Raw genomic sequence first — 26239 nt, forward strand, 5'->3', positions numbered from 1 at the left:
TACAAATATGTCAATGGGCAAATGTCCCAATTCATAAAAGAGAGAGCATAGAGAAACCAGGGGGCAAATGTATCAACTGCCGATTTTTTCGATTTTCCGCTATTCGGCGAGTGAAAATTTGCAAGTTTGCAGTGAAAATTTAAAGCGGCAATGGCTTTAAAGGCATTGTTTTGCCTTTAAAGTCATTGCAAGGGCACAGCTATTACCATTGAACTATTACTGTCATTGCACCAGGGGTTTCCGCAAACAACAAAATTACACAGTAAAAGCAGAGAACAGTTGTTTTAAACTTTATTAAAAAACTTGACATTTGTTGCAATTATATGATGGGACCAAAAATATAAAAGATTATAAAGTACAGCCATTCTGTGTTATTATATAACTTGCTTCCTCATCCCCACACGGTGGGTCACATGACATGGGTCACATGATCTTCCAATGAACCGCAGGTATATCCATGCGATTTATCCAAGTTCTTCTCTTATTATGTCCATTCACACAAATAATAACCATCACTATCGCTACTTTGCATCCTCTTCTGTGTCTGTAGCTCGTTTTTAATTCTGTGTCACTGAAAGAAACAGACAGCATATAAAACAATGTTTAATGTACACGTACAGCAGTGGCGGATCCAGGGGGGGGGGCGATCAACCCCCCTTAAAGCGGCTTCCTGCCGACAGCTGCACACTGTGCAGGTCCGTTCAGCAGTGACAGTATGCTGCCCGGCTGCTCTGATTGTGTTTTAAACACAATCAGAGCAGCGGGACAGCACACTGCCACTGCTGAACGGACCTGCACATACTGTGCAGCCGCCAGCAGCCATAGACATCAGAAAGGGGGCGGGGCCTAAATCGCGCCCCCCCCCCTAAAATCGCCCGGGGTAGGACAAATGTCTAGATCCGCCCCTGACGTACAGAGCTGGCTGAGAGTATTTGTAGCAAATGATTATCAGTACAGTGATTCCAATTGTATAATATACATAATGGACTAACTGTAGCCTCCATAAGCCAATAGGGTTTGATAGGAGAGTATTAATAATGGGCACACATATATAACGCATACTTGTCAACTTTAGCACTTAGTTTTCCTGGAGGTGCAGGGGGCCAGGTGGCCGTGTAGGGGAGGGGCTCGGAGAATTGTGTAATTGGCCCGGCCCCTAAACAGTCATCACCATTTTTGGCCTATGACAGCAGGCGGCGGGCCATGATGATGATGCATGAATCGTGTCACTAAGCCCCACCCCCTCCACTTAACTTACCAACCTGGCCGGGACCTGGGAGGTTGCCCAGCTTCTGAGAGAGTAGGCAACTATGATATAAAGAGACAATTCTTAACGTGCACCTGTGACATACACACAGCCAATCCGAAGGGCAGCCAAGTTCCTCCGTGCCCCTGGCTATATCTTCGTGAATATTGGTTCACAGCTTGATATTCTGACATACCCAGTCTGGTAGTACCACTGATGGCTGTCGTGCCAAAAGAAAACTAAAGCATATTTTCCACTTGTTTTATCGTGTCTGTTTGTACCTAAGATACAAGCTCCACCCACAAGTGTCTGCATATATTGCAATTAGGCCCCATATAAGAAGATGTCTCTTCTTATACAAACTCTTACCAAAGGCATACTTGGCCAGGAATCCTTTCAGCTGAATGGCATTATCACTGTGGAACTGAAGGAGTAGAGAGCTCCCAGATGAGGTGATACTGGGCACCACGGATTTGCCACAATATCTCCCTATTAGTGGGGACGTTGTCTTTGGCCCATTAAACACAAGTAGATAATCATAAGCGCAGTTTCTGGTGGTGTACTCCACATCAAAGTCTGTCATATTTAAGGATACCTAGAAGATACAAAAACAGTTAATTTACTTCCAGAGATTCAACATAATTCCTCAATATATACTATCCATCTAACAAGTGACATAATATATATAACATATCCTGAAAATATATCCTTATAATTGGGTAATGGTGATGTCAGTGCCATAAAATATAGCTTAGGTTTGCTGCAGTAATGTCACTTGTACCCATAGCCGGATTAAGGGGGGAGCACAGGGGGCACGTGCCCCGGGCCCCCCTCTCTCCGAGGGCCCCCCGCCGCCGCGCGCATAACTTCTACTGATTTTATTTTTCTTCTTTTTTTCTTGGTGGGGGGAGCCGGGTAGTAAAAAAAAAAAAAAAAGATACACTACTTACCTCACCGCGGCGCTGGCGTCCCTCCTCCTCCCTCCTCTCTGCACTGTCAACACTGAATGACAGGCGTGACATCATCAAGTCACGCCTGTCATTCAGTGAGGAGCAGCACGGAGAGGACCAAGAAAGAAACAAGAAGACAGAAGAGAAGAAAGAAGCTAAAAGAAAGGTAAGTAAAAAAAAAAAAAAAGGGAATAACGCAGAAAGGCACAGTATGGAGGAACAATGGGGAGAAGAGAGGGACAGTATGGAGGAACAATGGGGAGAAGAGAGGGACAGTATGGAGGAAAAAGGGGGAGAAGAGAGGGACAGTATGGAGGAAAAAGGGGGAGAAGAGAGGGACAGTATGGAGGAAAAAGGGGGAGAAGAGAGGGACAGTATGGAGGAAAAAGGGGGAGAAAAGAGGGACAGTATGGAGGAAAAAGGGGGAGAAGAGAGGGACAGTGGGGAGGAAAAAAGGGGGAGAAGAGAGCGACAGTATGGAGGAAAAAGGGGGAGAAAAGAGGGACAGTATGGAGGAAAAAGGGGGAGAAGAGAGGGACAGTATGGAGGAAAAAGGGGGAGAAGAGAGGCACAGTAGGGAGGAAAAAGGGGGAGAAGAGAGGCACAGTAGGGAGGAAAAAGGGGGAGAAGAGAGGCACAGTAGGGAGGAAAAAGGGGGAGAAAAGAGGGACAGTATGGAGGAAAAAGGGGGAGAAGAGAGGGACAGTATGGAGGAAAAAGGGGGTTAAGAGAGGGACAGTAGGGAGGAAAAAGGGGGAGAAGAGAGGGACAGTATAGAGGAAAAAGGGGGAGAAAAGAGGGACAGTATGGAGGAAAAAGGGGGAGAAGAGAGGGACAGTATGGAGGAAAAAGGGGGAGAAAAGAGGGACAGTATGGAGGAAAAAGGGGGAGAAGAGAGGGACAGTATGGAGGAAAAAGGGGGAGAAGAGAGGCACAGTAGGGAGGAAAAAGGGGGAGAAGAGAGGCACAGTATGGAGGTAAAAGGGGGAGAAGAGAGGCACAGTATGGAGGTAAAAGAGGGAGAAGAGAGGCACAGTATGGAGGAAAAAGGAGGAGAAAAGAGGCACAGTATGGAGGAAAAAGGGGGAGAAGAGAGGCACAGTGAGGAAAAAGGGGGAGAGGCACAGCATGAAAAAAAAGGGGGGAGAAAGGCACAGTATAAGAAAAAAGGGTGAGAGACACAGCATGAGGAAAAAGGGGGGGAGAGACACAATAGTGGGGACAATTAATTAATTTAAGATGGGGTGGTTTGGGGAGAATGAGGTCCCTTTATTAAATGTGCCTATGAATTATTTAATGGCAGTGACGGTTGCGGGAAATAGGTATATTTCTGAAATGTAAATACTATTAATTTATTGCTGGGGCTGTTTGTAGGGAGGGAAATAGGTTTATTTATTAAATGTGAATACTATTATTTTAATATATCCAAAAACGTAATAAACAATGGCGCTCACAGCAGTATTGTATAAAGTTAGTATAGAGAAAGTCCACACATACACCTCTTCCACATATGGAGGCAGCCTTCCTTATAATAGGTGGGTAAGTCCAGAGTCAAATGGAAAGTCAAACAAGGATACGGCGCACAATGGTGTGTTACTAGGAATTTATCCCAGGTTCAGTGGGGAAATGATAATATAGTCAATGAATCAAAGTTCCACGTTTGCTGGACGGTCTTATAGGACCAAGGGTATAAGTCCAGTTTGCACATATAAAAGACAGAATGATATAGGCATAGGATTAGTAGAAGCAGTGTGTTAGTGATAGCCCATCACCATAGTATTACACACCCAAAGGAAATTATATCGCTTATCTGTATGATTAATCCAAAGACTGGAACACAGCTTAACAACCACTTCACTTTCAATATTATGTGGTCAGCATACTCAGCAACTGCAAGTCTGGTCTCCAGTCAAAAACATCAGCATACTGTAAACATATCTCTCTTCCACTCAATGGGTAAGAAAAAAAGGAGATAATACACTATATGGTGTAGTATTTCAAGGTAACAGTATTTAATCAGGATTTTAACATATAAAATGCACACTCACAAAGAGTAATAATAATGCAAGCTTATCTGAAATTCAGGTATCAGATATACCATGTCCTCAGGTACAGCAGGAACCTCCCACAGTCTTCCGCACAGGAGCGACTAATGGTGTGGTGACCCAAATACACAGGAACAGTTGGAAAGAAGCCTCTACGCGTTTCGTCCTCAAACAGGACTTCCTCAGGAGGTGGGTTGCGGGAAATAGGTATATTTCTGAAATGTAAATACTATTAATTTATTGCTGGGGCTGTTTGTAGGGAGGGAAATAGGTTTATTTATTAAATGTGAATACTATTATTTTAATGTTGGGGCTGGCGAAAGGCCTAATTATTAATCATGGGTGGTACTGATTTAACGCCGGGGGTGGCTGTAATTTTCTAAATGTACCCATTTTTTTTTCCAAATAGGGCCCCTAACATTCCAGGATCCAGACAAGCCGCAACTAAAGAAACCTGCAGCACAGGTGGTGAAAGTGAGAAGAACAGGTAGGAGAGAGCAGCAAAGTCTGTGAAATGTTGTGATTCTAGTGGGACAATCCTAATTTTTGGTGACTGTTCAATGGTGTACACAACAATGCAGTTTTTTTGTCTGTAGGAGGGTGGCGGTATCATTGCTAGTTTTAATGTGCATTATAAATTTTATTTTTAATGTGTGATATCATTGCTAGTTTTAATGTGTGGTGTCAATACCCATTTTAATGTGGTGTTTTGATGATTGTTTTAATGTACAGTATTTTAGTTTGTGGAAGCAATGATTTTTCTTATGCAGACAACCTAAGCGAGCCCTCTGGGAGAGCTGTAAGTGTCATACTGTGGGCTGTAGGTGATGTAATGCAGGATGTGTCACTATGCCCTTAATTTTAGATTTTAGGGGCCCCCCTGTCTTAAGTGCCCCGGGCCCCCCGAAGCCTTAAGCCAGCTCTGCTTGTACCACATGACTCCCTGTGAAGGCATTCTGTGCTATAACATATAGCTATCTCTGAGGATAAAACACACCTGGGTAAGAGGATCATTTTGTGCAAGTAGCTATTTTCTTGTGTATTATTAAAACTATATATATATATATATATATATATATAACCACAGAATTTAAATATCCGCCAGGTGCAGGCGGCTTGTTTTTAATTGTGTGGTGCAAGCTGGCTCAAAAACTTTTAATATTAATTATTTTCATTTTATTTACTTACCACAAATCCGGTTGGGGCTGTTATTACCCAGGCACAGTCCGTTGAGGGGGGATAATTAGAGGGATAGTTAGGAGAAGATATATTTCCCATAGTGCTGGTAAGTGTGGCTCCACATGTCACTGAAAGACAAGGCACAATATTATCTGGATATACAGGTATGGGATCCATTATCCTGAAAGCTGGAACTGTGTGTTTTCTAGATGGGTGGTTCTATGTAAGGATATCCCTATATCTATCCCAAGCATGTTTAAATTGCTCTACTGTATTACCCTCTACCACCTCTGATGGGAGGCTATTCCACTTATCCACTACCCTTTCTGTGAAGTAGTTTTCCTCACATTTCCTCTGAACCTACTTCCCCCCAGTGTCAGTACATGTCCTCGTGTTCTAATACTTCTCTTCCTTTGCATAATGTTTCCCTCCTGTAACTTGTTATAACCCTTGATATATTTGAAAGTTTCTATCATGTCCCCCTTTTCCTTCTCTGCTCCAAAACTATACATATTAAGATCTTTTAGATCTTTTAGTCTTTCCGGGTACGTTTTGTGCTGTAGGCCATGCACCATTTTAGTTGCCCTTCTTTGTACAGTCTGTAATGTATTTATATGATATCCTTCTGGAGATATGGCCTCCAGAACTGAACACAGTATTCTAGATGAGGCCGTACCAGTGACCTATACAGTGATATTATTACTTCTTTCTTTCTGCTACTGATTCCTCTCCCTATGCAACCAAGCATCTGACTTGCCTTCCTTATTGCTATGTTACACAAACCCAAGTGCATGATTTTGCATTTTTTGGCATTAAATTGTAGTTGCCACTCTCTTGACCATTTCTCTAGTCTACCTATCATCAATGATTATTTGTTTTACCCCTCCCGATGTGTCTACCCTGTTGCATATCTTTGTGCAAAAAGGCATACTATTCCTTATATACCATTTGCAATGTCACCAATAAAGATATTAAAAGCATTGGTCCAAGTACAGATCCTTGGGGTTCTCCACTGATAACCTTTCCCTCCAGTGAATGAACTGAATAATATAACTCTGTTTTCTACCCTGCAACCAAGATCTTATCCATTCAACCATCTTAGAATACAATTCCAATCGTTTGAGTTTATTTAACAGGATAAGGATAAGAACACCTTTCAACCATATAACCCAGACATCACTCTGATTGTCTCCAAAATTATCACAAATCCTGATCTTAGCCTGATCAGTGTCTGTTGGATTATCATTGTGTGTGTCATAAATTACATTGACTGATGACTGCAATCAGTATGTGCATGGTACTAAGCCATATCATCATCATCACCATTTATTTATATAGTGCCACTAATTCCACAGCGCTGTACAGAGAACTCATTCACATCAGTCCCTGCACCCATTGGAGCTTACAGTCTAAATTCCCTAACACACACATACACACAGACAGACAGAGAGAGACAGAGACTAGGGTCAATTTTGATACAGCCAATTAACCTACCAGTATGGTTTTTTTTTTGGAGTGTGGGAGGAAACCGGAGCACCCGGAGGAAACCCACGCAAACACGGAGAGAACATACAAACTCCACATAGATAAGGCCATAGTCGGAATCGAACTCATGACCCCAGTGCTGTGAGGCAGAAGTGCTAGCCACTAAACCACTGTGCTGCCCAAATAATAATAATAATAATAATAATAATAAGCTACATACTAATAAGAAAACCTAAATTAGAACATGCACAATTACCAGTGCTGTATGAAGCTGTGAATCCAGTAGCCTCAGTGCCATTATCGCTAATAAATTCAAGAAGCATCGTGTTCCCAGATGAAATCACAGGGGGCAGCTGTCCAGCGCCGCAGGCTCTGTCCAGTAATACAGGAGCTGACCTGCTCGACCCGTCATAAATTCTCAGATAATCAGAAGCACAGGCAGGGGAGGACACAACGTCAAAAGCGTTGAACTGCAAGAAAATCTGATGGGGGGAACTGCATGTTAGTAATAGGGGGGGGGGCGGGGTAGGACAGACTGTTACTATGTATCAATGCTGCAAGATTCAGACAGCTCTGTCTTACCTGATTAGATGGGAGACGAATGAGCCATAGACAGTTGTTATTACTCAGGTAATTGTTGGGGTAATTGGAAGACGTTAGTGATCCTGTAGAATTCGACAGTAATGTCCGACAGACTCCTATAAAATAAACAATGTTTTTGCAGTTACATCTTTACTGTCACCCCCATGTCTGTGACCATTTTTAAGATAAGCTCATCTCTATATATACAAATATTTGTTTGGAACACTATTTGTTGTTTCACAATGAACTTTAGCCTTATATATTACACTATGTTTGATGGTTTTATGTAACACAAAAATATCTACTGATGTAAGTGATTCTTTTGGAACAATTGCAGCCAAATTCAGGAGAAATGATTTGCAGTTCACCATAATAGGTTTGATGAAGTTCAATAAACTCAGAATATTCTTACCACACTGATACAGTTTGTTTATTTTTGCAATATCCAAGGTGCTGAGGCCGTATCTCTGCCCAATGGGTTTAGAGGCATCTGGCTTAGGGACAATGGTGGGAGTGTCTGCCCAAAGTGAATTAGAGAAAGCATATCTGAAAAATAAGGTATATTATGCTAATGAAAAATTATTATAAAAAATAATGCGACCCCATCACATTTGCATCTTGGAGACGGCCTTTGTGTCTGTCTTACACAAAGGTGCTGACTGTCAGGATATTATTATATTTGTTTGGATCAATTAAAGCTTGCTATACAAATATTTTTGAAGATGTGTCTCAAGGACACGGAATCCCAAAGTTTATTTTTTTTAAATACGAACCATGAAGGCAAAACATTAACTGAAAAGAATTCAGTGAAATTAATTTAACTACTCAGGGATGTCGCAAGTTAATGAACTATCTGCAGGCTTGTGAACAGTGGTTAATTCCCCAAAATTTGTTCTACTGCTGTGTAAGCAATGGGTACATTTTAAAGCATACTTGCCAACTCTCCCTGAATATCAGGGAGACTCCCTGAAATAGGGGTGATCTCCCTCACTCCCTGAAGAGTCTGGCATTCTCCCTGATGCTGAGCCAGTACAAGACGTGGTTGGCTTCGCCATCTGTGGCATGATGACACAGTTCAGAAATTGTGTCCTATGTCCATGTATTGATGCCTATGGAGGTGGCCATTTTCATGGAGACCAAGATTTAATCAAAGACTGACAGGTAAGACAACATGACTTCAGTAATGGAGACAGAAATGTAAAAGACCCTTCAGTCTCTAGAGATTCATTAGCTGCTTTTCTTTAACGCATAGTTGCCTACTTTCCCGGAATGTCCGGGAGACTCCCGCATTTCTGGGAGAACTCCTGGGAGAGCAGGGCAACCTCCCGGTTCTTGTCACCCCCATAGATAAGTGGTGGGAGAGCGGGGCCTAATGACGCAAATATAGCACCATCTTAGCGATTCGTCAAGCCCCGCCCCCGCACGCCCACCTCCCCCGGGATCTCACTGAAGCCAACGAGGAAAAGTTGGCAAGTAAGTTTTAAAGACTACTAATTTACTAGAGATCATCCGATAGCAACTACCCATTTGACAGATATACAGTGATGTGTTTTATAGAACATACAATGCTAAAAACATAAAATCAGAATTAGCCCCCTAAACCGGAAATGATTTGTGTTGTTACTTTCTTCCTCTGTTGGTACAAATACCTTATTACAGGAACTGTTCACCTCTGTATCTACTTAATGCTGCTGGTAATACTATAATACTATCAGTAATAACGGTGGCTTCTCGAGAATCACATTGGGGACATATATGAAGAGGAGAACACAGGGAACTTTAAAAAAACATGACATTCTAAAAAGTGCGGTATCCCATAGCAACCAAATGTTTGTTTTCATTTTAAAAACTGTACCAGAAAAATGTCAGACTGTGATGAGGGACATTATAAATATATGTGAATATAAAGTCCCATCAGAAAAATGTTTTTTTTGTATAAATCACTCTTCTTAATACTATAATCATTAATAAAATATTTGTTAGAATATTTTTTTTTTACATAATAGTAAACTCTTAATGCGTACTGTACATACAATCTGTATTTATAGTCTATTTTCCGTTCACACACGTGTTCTATCTAGTGGCAAGCATATGTCGTTTTTATTACAAAAACTATGCCGCATCAGTCATCACTACCAGTCGGCACTTACACATGTCCGTTATCTGGTGCAAACGATACGGCTAAAACTCACGTACTTGTACATGTAAGTATTATTTTAGGGGTATTAGGGTAAGGAGTTAAGGTTAGGGTTAAGCCTAACCCTAACCCTAAGCTTAACCCCTAAAATAATATTTACATGACATAAAATGACAGTGGGGTCCGTCCATCGCCGCTTTAAGACAAGTCACAGGGGTAAATGTATCAAGCTGAGAGTTTTCCGGCGGGTTTGAAAAGTGGAGATGTTGCTTATAGCAACCAATCAGATTCTAGCTGTCATTTTGTAGAATGTATTTAATAAATGATAGCTAGAATCTGATTGGTTTTTCAAACCCGCCGGAAAACTCTCAGCTTGATACATTTACCCCACGGTTTCTGATGACGTCATTTAGACAAAGACAAACATTCATATTCTCACCTCCCATAGTGCATTACAGACGAGTAGTCATATTCCAGTCCTAGATTGTTGGAGTCATACTTCAGAAAGTTTACTTCAGTTCCTATAAATTGAGAAAATCCAAACAAAAAATTAAAGTTGGAAAATGCTCTGTTTTTATTTATGTATAAACATGATGTCACAACTCTATAATTATAAGGAATGACATTGCTGCTCTAATTACAGCTTTACACGAGGTTACAGATGTACAGACCTAGGGCCTGATTTATTAAGGATCTTAACTTGAGAAACTTCTTATTTCAGTCTCATGGACAAAACCATGTTACAATGCAAGGGGTGCAAATTAGAATTCTGTTTTGCACATAAGTTAAATACTGACTGTTTTTTCATGTAGCACACAAATATCAACTTTAAATTTCAGTGTACATATAAGCTATCAAGTATTTGTGTGCTACATGAAAAAACAGTCAGTATTTCACTTATGTGCAAAACAGAATACTAATTTGCACCCCTTGTATTGGAACATGGTTTTGTCCATGAGACTGAAATAAGAAGTTTCTCAAGTTAAGATCCTTAATGAATCAGGCCCCTGGTCCTTAATGTCATTTAGTCTGGTACCTGGTATGATGTTGCCCTGTATTATATCAATGTAGTCGTCTCTGTCACTTCTGCTTTGTTCGTGAATGAATCCCAGAGCGTGGTTCAGCTCATGCTGGATCGTTCCACGTCCCACACACTCAGTGTCCAGCGACAGCGACTGTCTCCCGCCAACCTTACCGATTAAGGACCAGCAGCTGTGGAAGGAGGAACGTTTAGTCTGATGATTGGTGTATCTGGTCTCTTATTACACGTTTATCGTGGCTGCATTACAGGAACTCGCTATTTACTTAATTGATTTGGGAAAATAAACATCAAATTAAAGTTTAACAGAACCCAAATAAATATTTTATATGATATAGAAGAGGCTGAACTATATTATTTTACCTTTCCTTGACAGAACAGTTCAATTAAAGTATACCTGTCACCTACACAGAGTGGAAACGGCCATTTTGTGGACAGAGGGAATATTCATAACAATACATCCTATGATTTTACTAGGAACCAGTAACCTGACCAAGGCATGAGGCGTAATGTCACTGACCTCTCATGGATATTGGTTCAGGCCACAAAATGGCTGACATGACTAATCCAGCCAGCATGTCGTTAGTTCAGTCCACAAAATGGCTGAAGTGACTGATCCAGCCAACATGTCGTTAGTTCAGTCCACAAATGGCTGACGTGACTGATCCAGCCAGCATGTCATTAGTACAGTCCACAAAATGGCTGACATGACTGATCCAGTCAACATGTCATTAGTTCAGTCCATAAAATGGCTGACGTGACTGATCCAGCCAACATGTTGTTAGTTTAGACCACAAAATGGCTGACGTGACTGATCTAGCCAACATGTCATTAGTTCAGTCCACAAAATGGCTGACGTGACTGATCCAGCCAACATGTCGTTAGTTCAGTCCACCAAATGGCTGACGTGACTGATCCAGCCAACATGTCGTTAGTTCAGTCCACCAAATGGCTGACGTGACTGATCCAGCCAACATGTCGGTAGTTCAGTCCACAAAATGGCTGCCTCCATTGAGAAAACATAAACAGCGGCCACGTACCCTGATCCAGCTATAATTTGCAGATAATCTAATTCTACTGTCCGAGGGGTGAACTGGACACAGGTGAGAGTTGAAAAATCCTGCATGGCAGAGCGTATGGCAGACACATCAGCGAGCTCTAAGGGTGAGATCACAGGACGTCAGCACCAGACTCGCCGAATCTCAGTAAATTTACTGACAGTAAAAACGCAGCCAGAAGAAAGGCAAAAATCTCAGTAAATAATTACAAACATATTTATATGAAGACGGTTATAATACTCACTGAACTCAGAAGAGAGAGTATACGGCACATTGACTGTTCCAGTATCGTTCTTACTCCATCTGCACTTATCTCCATTGCACTTTACGGCACTGCGACCAACATTTACAGCTATGTCCCCCTCATGGATCACCATGGGGTTATCTGGAAACACATACGTATCTGTCTTACTGTGTGACACATGGAACAAGTGGAGAAATGCAATATATGTCCGACAGCAATCAGGAGGCAGCTCGGAGCCAGGAAAGATACTGTATAACATGCAGGAATATGAGTATTAAATATGTATAATACATCAAATACAACACATGTGGAATCTCTTATCTAGAAACCTGTCATTCAAAAAAGTAAATAATAATTTCTATCTTTGGTGAGAAAATACTCATAGATATAATCACCAAGTGCAACCTAAACTATTTAATGAGCATAGTATTGCAAGGGGCAATGACTGGGATACATATAATTTTGTATATTTTAGGCATGGTGCTTCAAATTACAGTAACACCTCTTATACAGAAAAAACATCTTTCATCATTCACCCTAAACTAGGACAAGATAAGCCCCACCCCTGATCAGTGCAAAACATGCCCCCATTTCAAACAAAACCACCCCCTGATCCACAAGCCACGCCCACTTTCGGACAAAGCCCCACCCACTTCCTCGTAACCCTGACCTCTTCAGTGTCTGAATCGGGACTGTCCAATCTAAATCCAGACAATTGGGAGGTATAAGAGAACCCCAAGGCCCAGTCATTAGTCAGGGTAATAGATCCCATACCTGTACATCATTTTAGGCTCTGTAGCTGCATTTATTGCAGGGCCTAGTCCAACACTGCCCCCAGCAGTGCATATTCCCCAAAATCCCAGGTGAAATAGTAAGTAACACATGGGAATATTTTAGAAATCGGGAGATCTGGAAAACATGCAATGCTGGTGGTAGCCGAGAAATGGAGAAAATAATGGAAGGTGACGGAGAGATGTTTTTTCTGTTATTATTAAATGGTTCTGTTTATGGCTATGACACTATTTACGCCACTCGTATCTCTACCTTTGTTGGAGGCGGAAACGATACTGAAAACATCCGGAGGTTCAGCTTTAGGGATCGCTTTCAGATTAGCAGCTAGAGAGAAACAAAGAAAATAATATATAATTTATGTCGTGAACAGGTAATTCCCAATGTAAGAACATAAAGGGGTATACTTACTAAACGGCGGGTTTGAAAAAGGTGGAGATGTTGCCTATAGCAACCAATAATATTCTATCTGTCATTTATTTAGTGCAGTCTACAAAATGAAAGCTAGAATCTGATTGGTTGCTTTAGGCAACATCTCCACTTCTTCAAACTCGCAGTTTAGTAAATCTAGTCCAAAATGTCCAAAAATGACAGAAGGGATAACTGCAGTTATACTCAATATATAACAAATATATACATACACATATGTATATATATATGCTATGTGGAGGCATGTTTGGTTGAGAAAGCTGCATTTTTTGCACACCTCCAATTTATTTTTCTATATGTAAATACGCAGTATAGAACGTCTCCTATGCATTTTATAGAACTCTGAACAAGATACATATATTCTTTTCTATCGATGAATTAAAAAAAACATATGCCTACCTTCTTTAATCAGCTCCTCAAAGTTAAGCTGAAAATAAACAAATTACAAATAATTACAATATACAAATAAAAGAAGTAACCGAGTTCTGTGACCATATAGGAACAAGAGGCCAGAAGACAAGGGCTTTTATACAGGTGATGGACTCTGAAGTGACATCTATTGCCATAGATTTCATGGTAGGGGGTACATTATTATTATAATACAAGAGTAATAATTTTATGAGAAAACATTCAAACATTTCAGCATTTAATTACCATTATGTTACATTAAGTTGTATTATACTTATTGTTTTGTTTAAGTATTTATCGTGTAATGAGGGAAACAAAAGCCGTCAGCCTGTGACACAGTTGTGTCATATGAGAATATAGGATACTGCTCAGGGAGGGGCCAGGAGTAGGGGCCGATTGATTTGTATAAACACAGTGTAATCTCTAGCTGAGGTGAATTAGAATTGCACAGACAGTAATGAAGGAGAGAAGCTGTAAGTATTGTTCCAGGACAGCATATAGACACATGTGAAGAGTATCCTCTTTGCTACTCTTTGGCATCAATGAAGACTATCCTAAAATGACCACCATAGTGACAGACGATCTTGGACTAGTGATGTCAGAGACTGACAAAGGTAAGGGTATTCTTCAGGCTATATGGGTTTCCCAGTTCATAAATCAGAAGCCACCTAAATAAGCCGATAATGTTAATAATTATTTTGTCATGTAGTTACCTGCAGAGGGACTCCGATGCAAGACTGTACCAGGAAGGAGAACTGAATGAGATGAATGATCCTTGTGTCCATCCTGCAGAAGTTATGCTCCTTGCAATGTGCTGTGTCCTATATGCTGTTCTTCACTGTCACTTAGTACAGTTTGGCCTATGTTGTGCTGCAGACAGAAGTCACCCTTATATTCAGGTAGCAGCCAATCAGCTGTCAGAGCGCAGGTCACATGTCACAGAGGGTAATTACCTGGGGCTACTCTTGAGAATCAGTAATGGGTGAGGAGATTGAATAGGCTAGAACCTTTTTTTTGTGAATACTAATTATGGCAGGTTTCCATATAATTCCTAAATGCTGATCAAATTGAAATTTTCCACACCATAAACGTTTCCAATTGTAACTTCTAATCGTCCAGGATAGAACTCTTTGACACTTGTTATCATTGGGAAAAAAAGTAATATTGAAAATCACATAATGATTTCCTGAAACAAATCTAATATGTTGGTTTACTATGTATAGTACTATACAATATATAGTAGTTGTTTGGATCTAGGGGTGATTTGCTAGTTCATTAAAAAAAATAAGACGCTTTGTCCTCTCCATGGGCTTAAACCGGGAAAAGACCCCAACCAGATGCCAAAATTATCATCCTAAAGTTCTAGCCATTGCCACCCCCTTTGCCCACCAGGACGCTCTCAAGGCGAAATTTAATTATACTTGGCAAACTTCTTCCCTGACGTACTTGGGTATCCATATTTGTCAGCGTCCTTCTGACTCCCTAACCACTAATTATTCTTCCCTTTTGACCCACTTTATTTCGCTGATGAAAATGTAGGCTAATTATGAGGTCCCGTGGTTGGGCAGGGTAGCAGCTGTAAAAATGATGCTTCTTCCAAAAAATCTATATCTCTTTAGGTCTATTCCATACCTTTACCCCCGTCATCTATTGGTTACATTTTACAAAGTGTCCTAGGAGTTCATTTGGAGAGGTAAATGCCCTCGAGTATCGAATGTTAAAATCTAACATCTAAACTAAAAAGAGGCTTGGTCTCTCCCAACTTGGAGTTTTACCAGCTGCCATGCTTCTTAGACCAGCTCAGAGATTGGCTGGCCCTCAACCCCAAACCTTGGATCTCCATTGAGAAACACTCCTCCTGCCTGTTACCTCTGATAGACCTTTTGTGTCTAGATGCTAAAACAAGGGCTTTAGAGGCCTCTATTCTGACAAGCAGCCGTGACTCATTTAGGGCATGGGACACATTGATAAAATTAACCTCCGATTTTGTTCTCCCCTCCTCCAACCTGTCAATAACGGGCCTATCCAAACAAATCCCCAACTTGAGTTTGGTGTCATGGCAGGAGCTGGGTAATGTTAACCTTCGCCTCGTCATGGAAGACACCTCCCTCATCCCCTTCGCATACATGTTAGATCACTTTAAGATTCCCTCAAGGGATTTCTATCAGTACTTACAGGTCAAACACTGGTTTCAGTCCCAAGTAAGACACCCTGCTGCTCCTGCTCTCCCCACCCCCCTATATCACTGAGGTTATCCTCGTTTGATCGAGCTGGTGGCATATCTTCCTGGTACCTATGCCTCCTCCCTTCCAGTGAGGATAGCAAATTACTGGCTCAATCCCTATGGGACCTTCAAATATCTATCATTGATGAGGTCTGGGAATGTATATTTTTAAACGTGTATAAGATGTCAAAATGCATTAACCACTCGGAAATGCTTCTCAAGATTTTGCGCAGAATTTACTTGACTCCTGAGAAACTTTATAGATTTATGCCCAATGTGTCAAAGTTTTGCTGGAGTAACTGAGGTGAGGTGGGGGAGCCTGATACACATCTTCTGGTCAAGCCTGAAGCTGCAAGGCCTTTGGACAGAAGTTTTTAACCTGATTAATGCAGTGAGTTTACGTAGCCTTAGCCCCATCATTGGAAATCTGTCTGCTGCATCTATACCCTTCTTCTCTCCAAAACCATAAGAGATATGTAATCAGCCATCTCCTTATTGCTACTAGAGCAGCTATTTCACAATCCTGAAAGTCGTCCCCCCCTTCCCCCTTCCCCCTGCCCTTTTCAATTGTTTCAGACAAAATCCACAGGAGCTATGTTACGGCCTCCCACATTCCTTGTCAACTTCTTCCCCCAAGTTTAAATGGCTCGATTGGAGTATTTATTATTCCGAGCATCTAGCTCCAAATTTTAAAACATGTCAGTGAAACCAATAAGGAATCATACTAATGTACTTCTTGCAGGTGATGATTTCAGTTGCAGGGCACTTTAGAAGCATACAACTCATTCAAGTCTCTATTGGTGTGATTGTCTCCCTGATGCTTATACTTGCAGGATGTGCTCTCTTGGGGTAATGTATTTCTCTTAAAATACTAGAAAATATAGGGGATAGGGGCCTGATTCATTAAGTTTCTTAACTTGAGAAACTTCTTATTTCAGTCTCCTGGACAAAACCATGTTACAATGCAAGGGGTGCAAATTAGTATTTTGTTTTGCATATAAGTTAAATACTGACTGTTTTTTCATGTAGCACACAAATACTTGATAGCTTATTTGTACACTGAAATTTAAAGTTGATATTTGTGTGCTACATGAAAAAACAGTCAGACACAAGATTTTGATATTTACCAGTCTATAAAAAAAAACACTTCACAATAGATTATTGTCACCTTCTTTAAAGCAAAAATGTCAAAGATCAATTAGGTTCCTCAAAATAGGCCTTTAAGGCCTATTTAAGAAGTGTGTAATCCCCCAAAAACCGTAATATTAAGGATTACAGTAAGTAAAGGATAGTAGCAGTTATCAGTGATACCTGAGCTGAGCTAATTCGTTCATCAATGAGAAGGGTGTTTTTAAAAATCAATGCATTAAATCACTTCTAGCTACTGGGAACAAAGTAGATTAGAAAGGATCATGCTGGAGGATGAGCCATTACACTGGATAATTAATATTGTTGATCATGCACCTGAAGGAGATATCTGGGTGGAAGTAAATTAACAGGTTGGTAACAGGCGCACAGGGACCACTCCTTACCTCTGAAAGCTTTATCTCTGATAACAATACTTTGGATACCACTTTGTACACTTCTATGTTAGTTTAATAAAATGGTTTAAATATAAAAATTCCTCAGCACTTAAATTAACTCTGTTAGATATTGAATATAGGAAAACAGAAAATATTTATTTATAATACAAGGATTTCCACACAAATTAACTATCTCTCTATCTGTATATCCCTCTCATACTCTATATTTCTATATCATTAAAGTATATCTCTCCCTCTCTGTCTCTCTCTATATATATAGATGTATATCCCTCTCTCTCTCTCTCTCATATATATATATATATATATATATATATATATATATATATATATATATAAAGTATCTCTCCCTCTATCTATATATATATATATATATATATATATATATAGTATCTCTCTCTCTATATATATATATATATATATATATCTATATAGTATCTCTCTCTCTCTCTCTCTCTCATATATATATATATATATATATATATATATATACATATATATATAAAGTATCTCTCTATCTCTCTCTACATATATATCTATAAAGTATCTCTCTATATATATATATCTATATATTGATAAAGTATCTCTCTCTCTATATTATATATATATATATATATATATATATATATATATATATTTATATAAAGTATCTCTATCCCTCTATATATATATATATATATATATATATATATATATATATATATATATATATATATATATATTGAGGGATAGAGATACTTTATATAAATATATATATATATATATATATATATATATATATATATATATATATATATGTATATATATATATATATATATATATATATATAATATAGAGAGAGAGATACTTTATCAATATATAGATATATATATATAGAGAGATACTTTATAGATATATATGTAGAGAGAGATAGAGAGATACTTTATATATATATGTATATATATATATATATATATATATATATATATATATATATGAGAGAGAGAGAGAGAGAGAGATACTATATAGATATATATATATATATAGAGAGAGAGAGATACTATATATATATATATATATATATATATATATATATATATATATATATATATATATATAGATAGAGGGAGAGATACTTTATATATATATATATATATATATATATATATATATTTACACACATATAAACAAATTGTTCATTATTGTACATTATTCTACACATCACAATTAGACAATTACTATAACCCAAAATTCAGGAGATTAATATACTGATTAATATCAGATTGGTTTGGATTGTAATCCTACATTGAGCAACAATCTACTCACAGCTGGTCCCGATTTAGACGGGACAGTCCCAATGAGTGCTATGTCCCGTCATCCCGATTGGCCAACTTGTCCTGATCAGTGGGAACGTTTGGAAGTATTCTGTTCACCACTGATCTGACACGCAGAGCACCGGTGAGAGGGGGCCATGTGGATGGTTCACATGCAATGAAGGGGTTTAGAGGGGAAAATGGGGCAGCCTAGCGCTTTAAAAGCACTGAGTACTCACCTGAGGTTGTGGTTACTCCCCCATAGGACATGGTCACGTCCCATCCCGATGTAAGACCACCATGGATCTATGGTCTACATAGTAACACCTTAAGGGGCATGTAAAGCCCTGAAATATTACCTTGTGAACACGTCTGATTCTGCCCGAGAGATGAAACACTCTCTAGTTTTGTTTATCTCCCTGGAAATGATAATATAGAACGCACTGATCATTTCCTTTTCTTTGCCATTACATCATGGATGTTTCCTCCAGGTGAACTATAACTATATATAGGCAATCAAGAGTTTATCATACACACCTAATATTATTATCTTTTATTTATAAAAGAATGGCACACTACAGCGCTTTACACCGATTTGTACTTTTATTACCCTTATTGCTGTGGAACATTTCTATATGATGTCCTTAACATAGGCCTTTTTATCAACATCATTAAGCCCTTAATAAAATCCTATGTTACGCCAAAACAATTGTTGTGCTTTATGGAGCTATTTTAGACTTGCATGGAAGTCTTCTATTGTGTAAAATATTAATTTTCTGTACTGTGCAAGTACACAAAAAATGCATAATAAAAACATACATATATAGTTTATTGTGTACCCTTAACTTGCGTCTTCTTACACCTACAAAACATAGAGCATTCTAGGGACCTCTAATCTACACTGAGAACATTCCACGGAGCTCTATATAAAACAGAGACTATTTAGTGACCTATATACACTACAGAGAACATGTTAACGACTGGAACATGTTAGTGATCTTTATACAATGCAGAGAGCATTCTTTTGACCACTAGTAAAAAATACAATGCATACTAGTTGTTTCTATTCAATGCCAACCCTGTTCTGAAGGCCACTAAAAATGAAGCCCTGCAAATCTCTGGCGGTTTAACATTGCAGGTCCCCCCAAACCTCTGCTGGCTTTATAATGCAGAACCCATAAATCTCTTGTGGCTTTACTATACAGACTCCAGGCCTATGATGGCTTTATAATTCCCCAACCCCAAATATCTGGTGGTTTTACTATACAGGCCTCAGATCTCTAGCAAAATTTTGTAAGGGACCCCAAGGATGAAAAAAAACACATATACACTTGGGACTTTGACAAACGAGATCGGATAGCATCTATACCCCTTGCTACTATGGTAGTTATGCTTTTGGACTGGGTGGGCACAACCGACCAGTCTCTCTTTGTTGCCCGTTGAGGAAGTGGCTTATTAGTACCCATTAGGTCAGTGCCGGATGAGCCAGCTGTAGAGGATCCTGGTGGAAGAGGAAGGTTCGGTCCAGTTAGCATATTTTGAAGACTCTTCTAAACTTCTAGCTGAGATCTGTTTGCCGTCATGTAAAACACTACATGGGAATCCTTAGTTTTATTTAATCTTATTGACCCTCAGAGTGAGAGTGAGTGTGGTAGTCCTGAAACACTACTAATTGGATATCGTCAGACAAGTATCATCATCACCATTTATTTATATAGCGCCACTAATTCCGCAACGCTGTACAGAGAACTCACTCACATCAGTCCCTGCCCCATTGGGGCTTACAGTCTAAATTCCTTAACATACACACACACACACACACACACACACAGACAGACAGACTAGGGTCAATTTGTTAGCAGCCAATTAACCTACTAGTATGTTTTTGGAGTGTGGGAGGAAACCGGAGCACCCAGAGGAAACCCACGCAAACACAGGCAGAACATACAAACTCCTCACATATAAGGCCATGGTCAGGAATTGAACTCATGACCCCAGTGCTGTAAGGCAGAAGTGCTAACCACTGAGCCACCGTGCTGTCCTTCCCTGGATTCCAAGTATCTTCCCTTAGTTTAAAAGTATTTTAATCTAAGCTCTTCAGCCATAGGAGGTGCCTATGTGCTGTATCCATTAATAGGTGTTCTTGTGAGCTACTCAGAAGAGGAGAAGCACAGGAGGAAGGGTTCTAACTGAAAAGGTTTCAATATCTGCATCTACCATTCCCGAAAGATCAGCGGTGTAGACCCCCTACAAACCTTTGAAGCAAATTATATCCCTTTGAGGAAAGGGAACATTTTCAATACTCTATAGTATATTGCGATTTGTTTTTTAAATTTGAACCTTTGATGAAACATTAGATTGACTGGGAGGGACCTGGGAACTCTCCCCTTAAAGAAAATTCCTTGTTGAAAATTAGGCATGTGTGTGTGTATGTATGTATGTATGTATGATAGGAAATTTAGACTATAAGCTCCAATGGGGAAATGACTGATGTGGGTGAGTTCTCTGTACAGCGCTGCGGAATTATTGTTGCTATATTTCTCTATTTCTACATTAAGTAATGAAAATACCTGTAAGATTTACACAAAGTGGTATTTAGTTGCTGTTAGAATAAATAACATTTTTTCCATCTACCTCCCCGTAGTGATGGTTGGACAGTAATCGAATAGGGGATTTCTATCACATTTGGAGGTAGCAGCCCAAGATCTCCATCTTTTGGAAAGATATTCAAAATTGTATAGAGGATATACTATAGACTAGTGTCTCTTTGAACAGATGATTGTCTTTCTTAGGTTACAATAAATTAGCATTCCATGTTTTACAAGCAGCCAACTGTGTGATAGCTACACTTTAGGAGCCATCTATACCACCTCCTATCCATGCTGTTAAAAATAGGATTTGGATCATAGTAGGAATGGAGACTACCTATCAAGTACACAGAAAAGGTAATAACTTCAACAACATCTGGGACCCATGGTTTGTGAAGATAAAATTGCTCCCTAAATACAAATTTTAGCAGAGCAGGTCAGGAGGCTTCATTTTATTAGGACTATTGATGGTCCCCAGGATTACTCCATGTTTGAAAATAGATGTTGTTCTCTAACCACTATTCCTATTACCCTCTTCACTTCTCTTTATTTACCCCCCCCCCCCCCAATACTGTGTAACAGTATTCCTACAATGTAGTTCTGCAGTCTTATAAGAAATTGGACCCATCTCAGGAAGATAACAGTTTTATGAGACTACAATTTTAAGAAATAAATTTAATTGCTAATTCACAAAGAAAAGTCTCTTTCACTTTGGTGACTTTATTTTGTAATACCGAAACTACAACCAAACAAACAAATAAACAAATACTAAGGAAATAAATATAAACAGACCTAAACAAAATAAGTATCACCAGATGAAAAACTTTTAGGAAAGATGAAAGTTTGAGTAAGGGCTGGTGCATCACAGCAAGAAAACTTTACCCCCATTGCTCCCTATGCCTTGTGATTTGAGAAAGGTGATATTGATGCACTATTTTCCTTTGTGTATGCTCCATAGTCCGGTTCCTCATGCTCTTGCCTATACTAACAACAAAACATTGCATGGAGATAGCGACAAGCGTGCTGAATTTTTGTCGTCAGACCAGTGTGTGCAGATACCCCCCATATGATTGTGTGGAACTACAAGTCCCAGTATTCCCTGGGGAGGGCTGTCAAATTTTAGTCCAGGGGCAAGACTCAGCTCAGCATCCTACTTGGAACATTTTAAATGGGAAAAAATACAGGTGGCCCCGAGACAAAGCCCATGGTAACTCACTATGGGACCACCCCGGGGGACAGATGATCATCATCACCATTTATTTATATAGCGCCACTGATTCCGCAGCGCTGTACAGAGAGAGAGAGACAGAGACAGAGACAGAGAGAGAGAGAGAGAGAGAGAGAGAGAGAGAAAGAGAGAAAGAGAGACAGACAGAGACACTAGGGGCTATTTTGATAGCACCCAATTAACCTACTAGTATGTTTTGAGTATGTGTGAGTATATATATATATATATATATATATATATATATATATAAAATTATATAAATATATATTAGTTTTCAGGGCAGATGCTGTTATAAATTATAATACAAGCAGGACCCAGACACTTGTTAAGATTCACTGCAGGACCTTATCCATTCTATGAATCATTCCCCAATAGGGTTTCAATGAGGGAGTAGAGACCATTGTAATGTATGGATAAATTCCTGCATTGCATTTTCCCTGTGTGATCCTGAAAACAGCAAACTTGTAAAGTGAAAGTATCTGTGTGAGCCAGGAAGTGATCTTACTATTGGGAGGTGTCTAAAGCTGGAGGAAGCGCTGCAAAAAGTGTCATCATTAGCTGCAGGCAGCTTTGTGCCTACAGGATCACTGTGCAATCTGCTGCATTCCCCGCACGTACTAATGTGTCCTTATTAACCCTTGCTCTGTCTTCTTGCCACCATGGGCAGAAAGGTCACCGTGGCGACCTGCTCCCTGAACCAATGGGCTCTGGATTTTGAAGGGAATCTGCACAGAATATTACAGAGTAAGTGACTACTGTGCAAACACAACACGTGACACTGTCAGCGCTCCTCCCGGTGTCCGTCACGACATTTATGTGCTACTTTAGAATTCAGATTTTAAAATAAACCTCAGAGGTGCAGAAAAAAAATATTTATATCTACGATAGATTAAAAGTTTTCTTTTTTATTTATTGTTTAATTAGCATTGATATACAGTTTGCTCATTTTACTGAATTCATTCTTTATATTTAATTCTACACCAATGCACATCCAACATCTAATCAAAAGTAACTAATCTTGAATTGCAGTGTTTGATCTGTTGTTTTATAAAAATAAATAAATAAAAGTAATAGTAGTTAACATAATATTATAAAATACTGTACAATGTTATTTATGTCAATCATAGATATATGTATAGGTCTCTAAACTGCATTTTAACACAAATATTTTGGAAGTGTGTTTGCATTGTGGGGGATGTAAGTTGGAGTTTTATTGTAACATTTAACTGATGACCCATCGGTTAGAAAGTACCAGGATTGTTGTGACACCTTTTTATTTAAATGTATATCTTTATTGCACATACAGCCACGTATGGAGTATGCCTTGCTTAGAATTACTATGAACATATACAAGCACCAGAGACATCTCCTCCTCGCCAGTAGCGAAAGCTTCTAAAAAGTTAAAGAGGATGTGTTGCCCATAGCAACCAATCAGATTCTAGTTCTCATTTTCCAGACTGTACTACATAAATGATAGCTAGAACGTGATTGGTTGCTTTGTGCAATACCTCCACTTTTCCTTTATAGAAAGTTTGATACAACTCCCCCAGGGGTGTCAGCATGTTAATATAAAGGTGTTTTAACATAATGCAAAACCTCTAATTAAAATAATAAGCAACAAGGACTTTAGCATATACATGTATCTAGTTACTCACTGGGGGCTGTTTTTTTTTCTTTTTAAAATCAAAAGTGCTGTTGGTCATAGCAACCAGTCAGTAATTAACTTTTTGAACTTTTAACTTAAACAATTATAGCAAATGCCTACCCGGTTCTATGAGCTACACTTTTGCACTTTGTTAATGTATAACCCTCTGTAGTCTTATTTTCCAAGCTAACATGATGCATGTTTAATGATACTAAGCAGGGCACAATTTGTGCTAGAACACAGTCGTGACACCAACATTTATCCAACTTGCCTTATGCTACGATAAAATTCTCTAACTCACTATAGCTTTATGCAGTGGGACTAGTGGCATATACTAGTGATGGGCAACCGGATACATTTCTGGGGCCACATGGGGCGGCCCTCTAACCTTCCAAGGGGCCCACATTATCCTTAAGCTCTGTAGTAAAAAAAAATTTTTTTTAACAAAGATAGACACCTATCTGTAATAACATTATAAACAAGTATTACAAGCTATAACAAACACTTGTGACAATAAAGCAGGAAGGAGCCGCCCTAGGGTGTCTGCCCATCACTGGCATGTATTATGACATCTGTATTTCTGTTTTCAGGCATTAAGATCGCAAAAGAGAAAGGAGCTCGATATCGCCTCGGTCCAGAACTAGAAATCTGGTGAGGCTTTTATTATTGTGAGCTGTGTTGTCAACGGCGTTTTGTCTGACCTGTCTGTTGATCCTGCACACTAAATACAGCCTCTGCTAGTTGTGGATCACTTCTTAGACACACTCATTTCTTTGGCTACAAGGTTAATGTACCGAATGTGCAACATTATAGCATTATGTTTACGTCACTTGTTTATGTAACGATTACAGTGTGAGTAATAGATTTATTTATTCATTGTCATGCAAAAAAAAAATGTACACGCGTGTGTGGTTTTCATGAGCTAGACAAAAGGCACGCAGAACATGCTTGTGTGAATGAGACCTCAGACACGACGGAAAGAAATATGGCTGGTGATATATTTTTTTAAAAATTACAGCGATAAAGAATTATTTTATTGCTGTGAAAATCAGCTGAAAAAACCCCCATCCTTATTGTCTGAGAAAGGGATCTGTTGATAAATAGACTACTTTTTCCCCATCCCTACCTTAGAACTGGCCAAGCATCCATGGGGGTAAATGTATCAAGCTGAGAGTTTTCCAGCGGGTTTGAAAAGTGGAGATGTTGCCCATAGCGACCAATCAGATTCTAGCTATTATTTTGTAGAATGTTCTAAATGCATAACTAGAATCTGCTTGGTTGCCATAGGCAACATCTCCACTTTTCAAACCCGCCGGAAACTCTCAGCTTGATACATTTACCCCCAGAACCTGCGGTCACTATATCTAGATCCTCCTAGTTACCGCTAATTACATTAACCCTATCTGGTCAGATGATGAGCTCATATCACCGTGTGTGTCTATATAGATTTGGCTACACCTGCGTTGCCAACACAGTTGTAGTCCGGCCTCTTGGAGCGTGAGTCAAGTGAACGGATCTACCTGTCCACCTTTAGTGTTGCAGTAAATCGATAACAGTAGATAATAATTTTACTATCGGGCAATATGAAAAAAAAAAAATCATACCTTTTCTTGTTAAAAAAGAAATGTACACAAAATATATATACCAATTTGGTCGTAAACCACTTAGCCATGTTCACAAAAAGTAATATACTCTGTATATAATCTCTTGTACAGTGGGTACGGCTGCTCGGATCATTTTTTCGAGTCTGATACAATACTGCATTCGTTCCAAGGTCTGGCAAAACTCCTGGAATCCTCTGTAACAACTGATATTATCTGTGATGTGGGGATGTGAGTATGTATTTCTGAATATTATGCTATTTATACATGTTACTAATTGCAATACTAAGGTTAATACTATATACAGTGCTCCCCTCTTTATAGCGCCATCCGCTGTATTATCTGTATATAAGAGCACTAAAAAGTATTAATTCCTTTATATTAATTAGGCGCCACCCTATTTATAGCGGCAGCCTCACTATATTGCAGATAGAGTTTTATATTGATTGTGGTGCATGTAGAACTGGCTTTGGAGTGATCACTATAAAAAGGGTCTGCTATATAGGACTATATGTCCTGGCCAGAACT

At 39.2% G+C, this 26239-nt stretch overlaps 2 protein-coding genes across 4 annotated transcripts in view; one reads left to right on the forward strand and one right to left on the reverse strand.

The window, feature by feature from the left end:
• Positions 1 to 274: 274 nt before the first annotated feature.
• On the reverse strand, positions 275 to 13833 carry LOC142103897 (embryonic protein UVS.2-like). Of its 2 annotated transcripts, XM_075188249.1 has the most exons (12): positions 13583 to 13833; positions 13010 to 13081; positions 11966 to 12106; positions 11704 to 11821; positions 10661 to 10836; positions 10064 to 10145; positions 7900 to 8033; positions 7488 to 7603; positions 7162 to 7387; positions 5430 to 5548; positions 1616 to 1841; positions 275 to 571 (listed from the first exon to the last, which is right to left on the reverse strand). In XM_075188249.1, exons 3-12 carry the CDS (start codon positions 12096 to 12098, stop codon positions 558 to 560), a joined length of 1344 nt encoding a protein of 447 aa, XP_075044350.1. In that variant the 5' UTR covers positions 12099 to 12106; positions 13010 to 13081; positions 13583 to 13833; the 3' UTR covers positions 275 to 557. The 2 variants fall into 2 exon arrangements, with proteins under 2 accessions (XP_075044350.1, XP_075044351.1); XM_075188250.1 differs by lacking the exons at positions 13010 to 13081; positions 13583 to 13833 and having other exon boundaries at positions 11704 to 11877; positions 11966 to 12049.
• A 9163-nt stretch (positions 13834 to 22996) lies between these two features.
• Positions 22997 to 26239, forward strand: part of NADSYN1 (NAD synthetase 1) — a 32035-nt gene continuing 28792 nt past the window's right edge. For both annotated transcript variants that reach the window (XM_075188247.1, XM_075188246.1), the window contains exons 1-3: positions 22997 to 23209; positions 24701 to 24761; positions 25826 to 25942. In XM_075188247.1, coding sequence (XP_075044348.1) covers positions 23125 to 23209; positions 24701 to 24761; positions 25826 to 25942 — 263 coding nt within the window. In that variant the 5' untranslated portion in view covers positions 22997 to 23124. The remainder of the gene's footprint in view (positions 23210 to 24700; positions 24762 to 25825; positions 25943 to 26239) is intronic.

Source organism: Mixophyes fleayi, chromosome 10 (genome assembly GCF_038048845.1).
Source record: "Mixophyes fleayi isolate aMixFle1 chromosome 10, aMixFle1.hap1, whole genome shotgun sequence".
Taxonomy (NCBI): domain Eukaryota; kingdom Metazoa; phylum Chordata; class Amphibia; order Anura; family Limnodynastidae; genus Mixophyes; species Mixophyes fleayi.

Coding starts and splice junctions, on each gene's coding strand:
- LOC142103897 (XM_075188249.1), bottom strand. CDS start 12,098: ATGGTGATCCATGAGGGGGACATAGCTGTAAATGTTGGTCGCAGTGCC. Junction 10,146..10,660: donor ACAGGGCAACATCATACCAG/GTACCAGACTAA, acceptor CTCAATTTATAG/GAACTGAAGTAAACTTTCTG. Junction 8,034..10,063: donor TCTGTAATGCACTATGGGAG/GTGAGAATATGA, acceptor CTTATTTTTCAG/ATATGCTTTCTCTAATTCAC.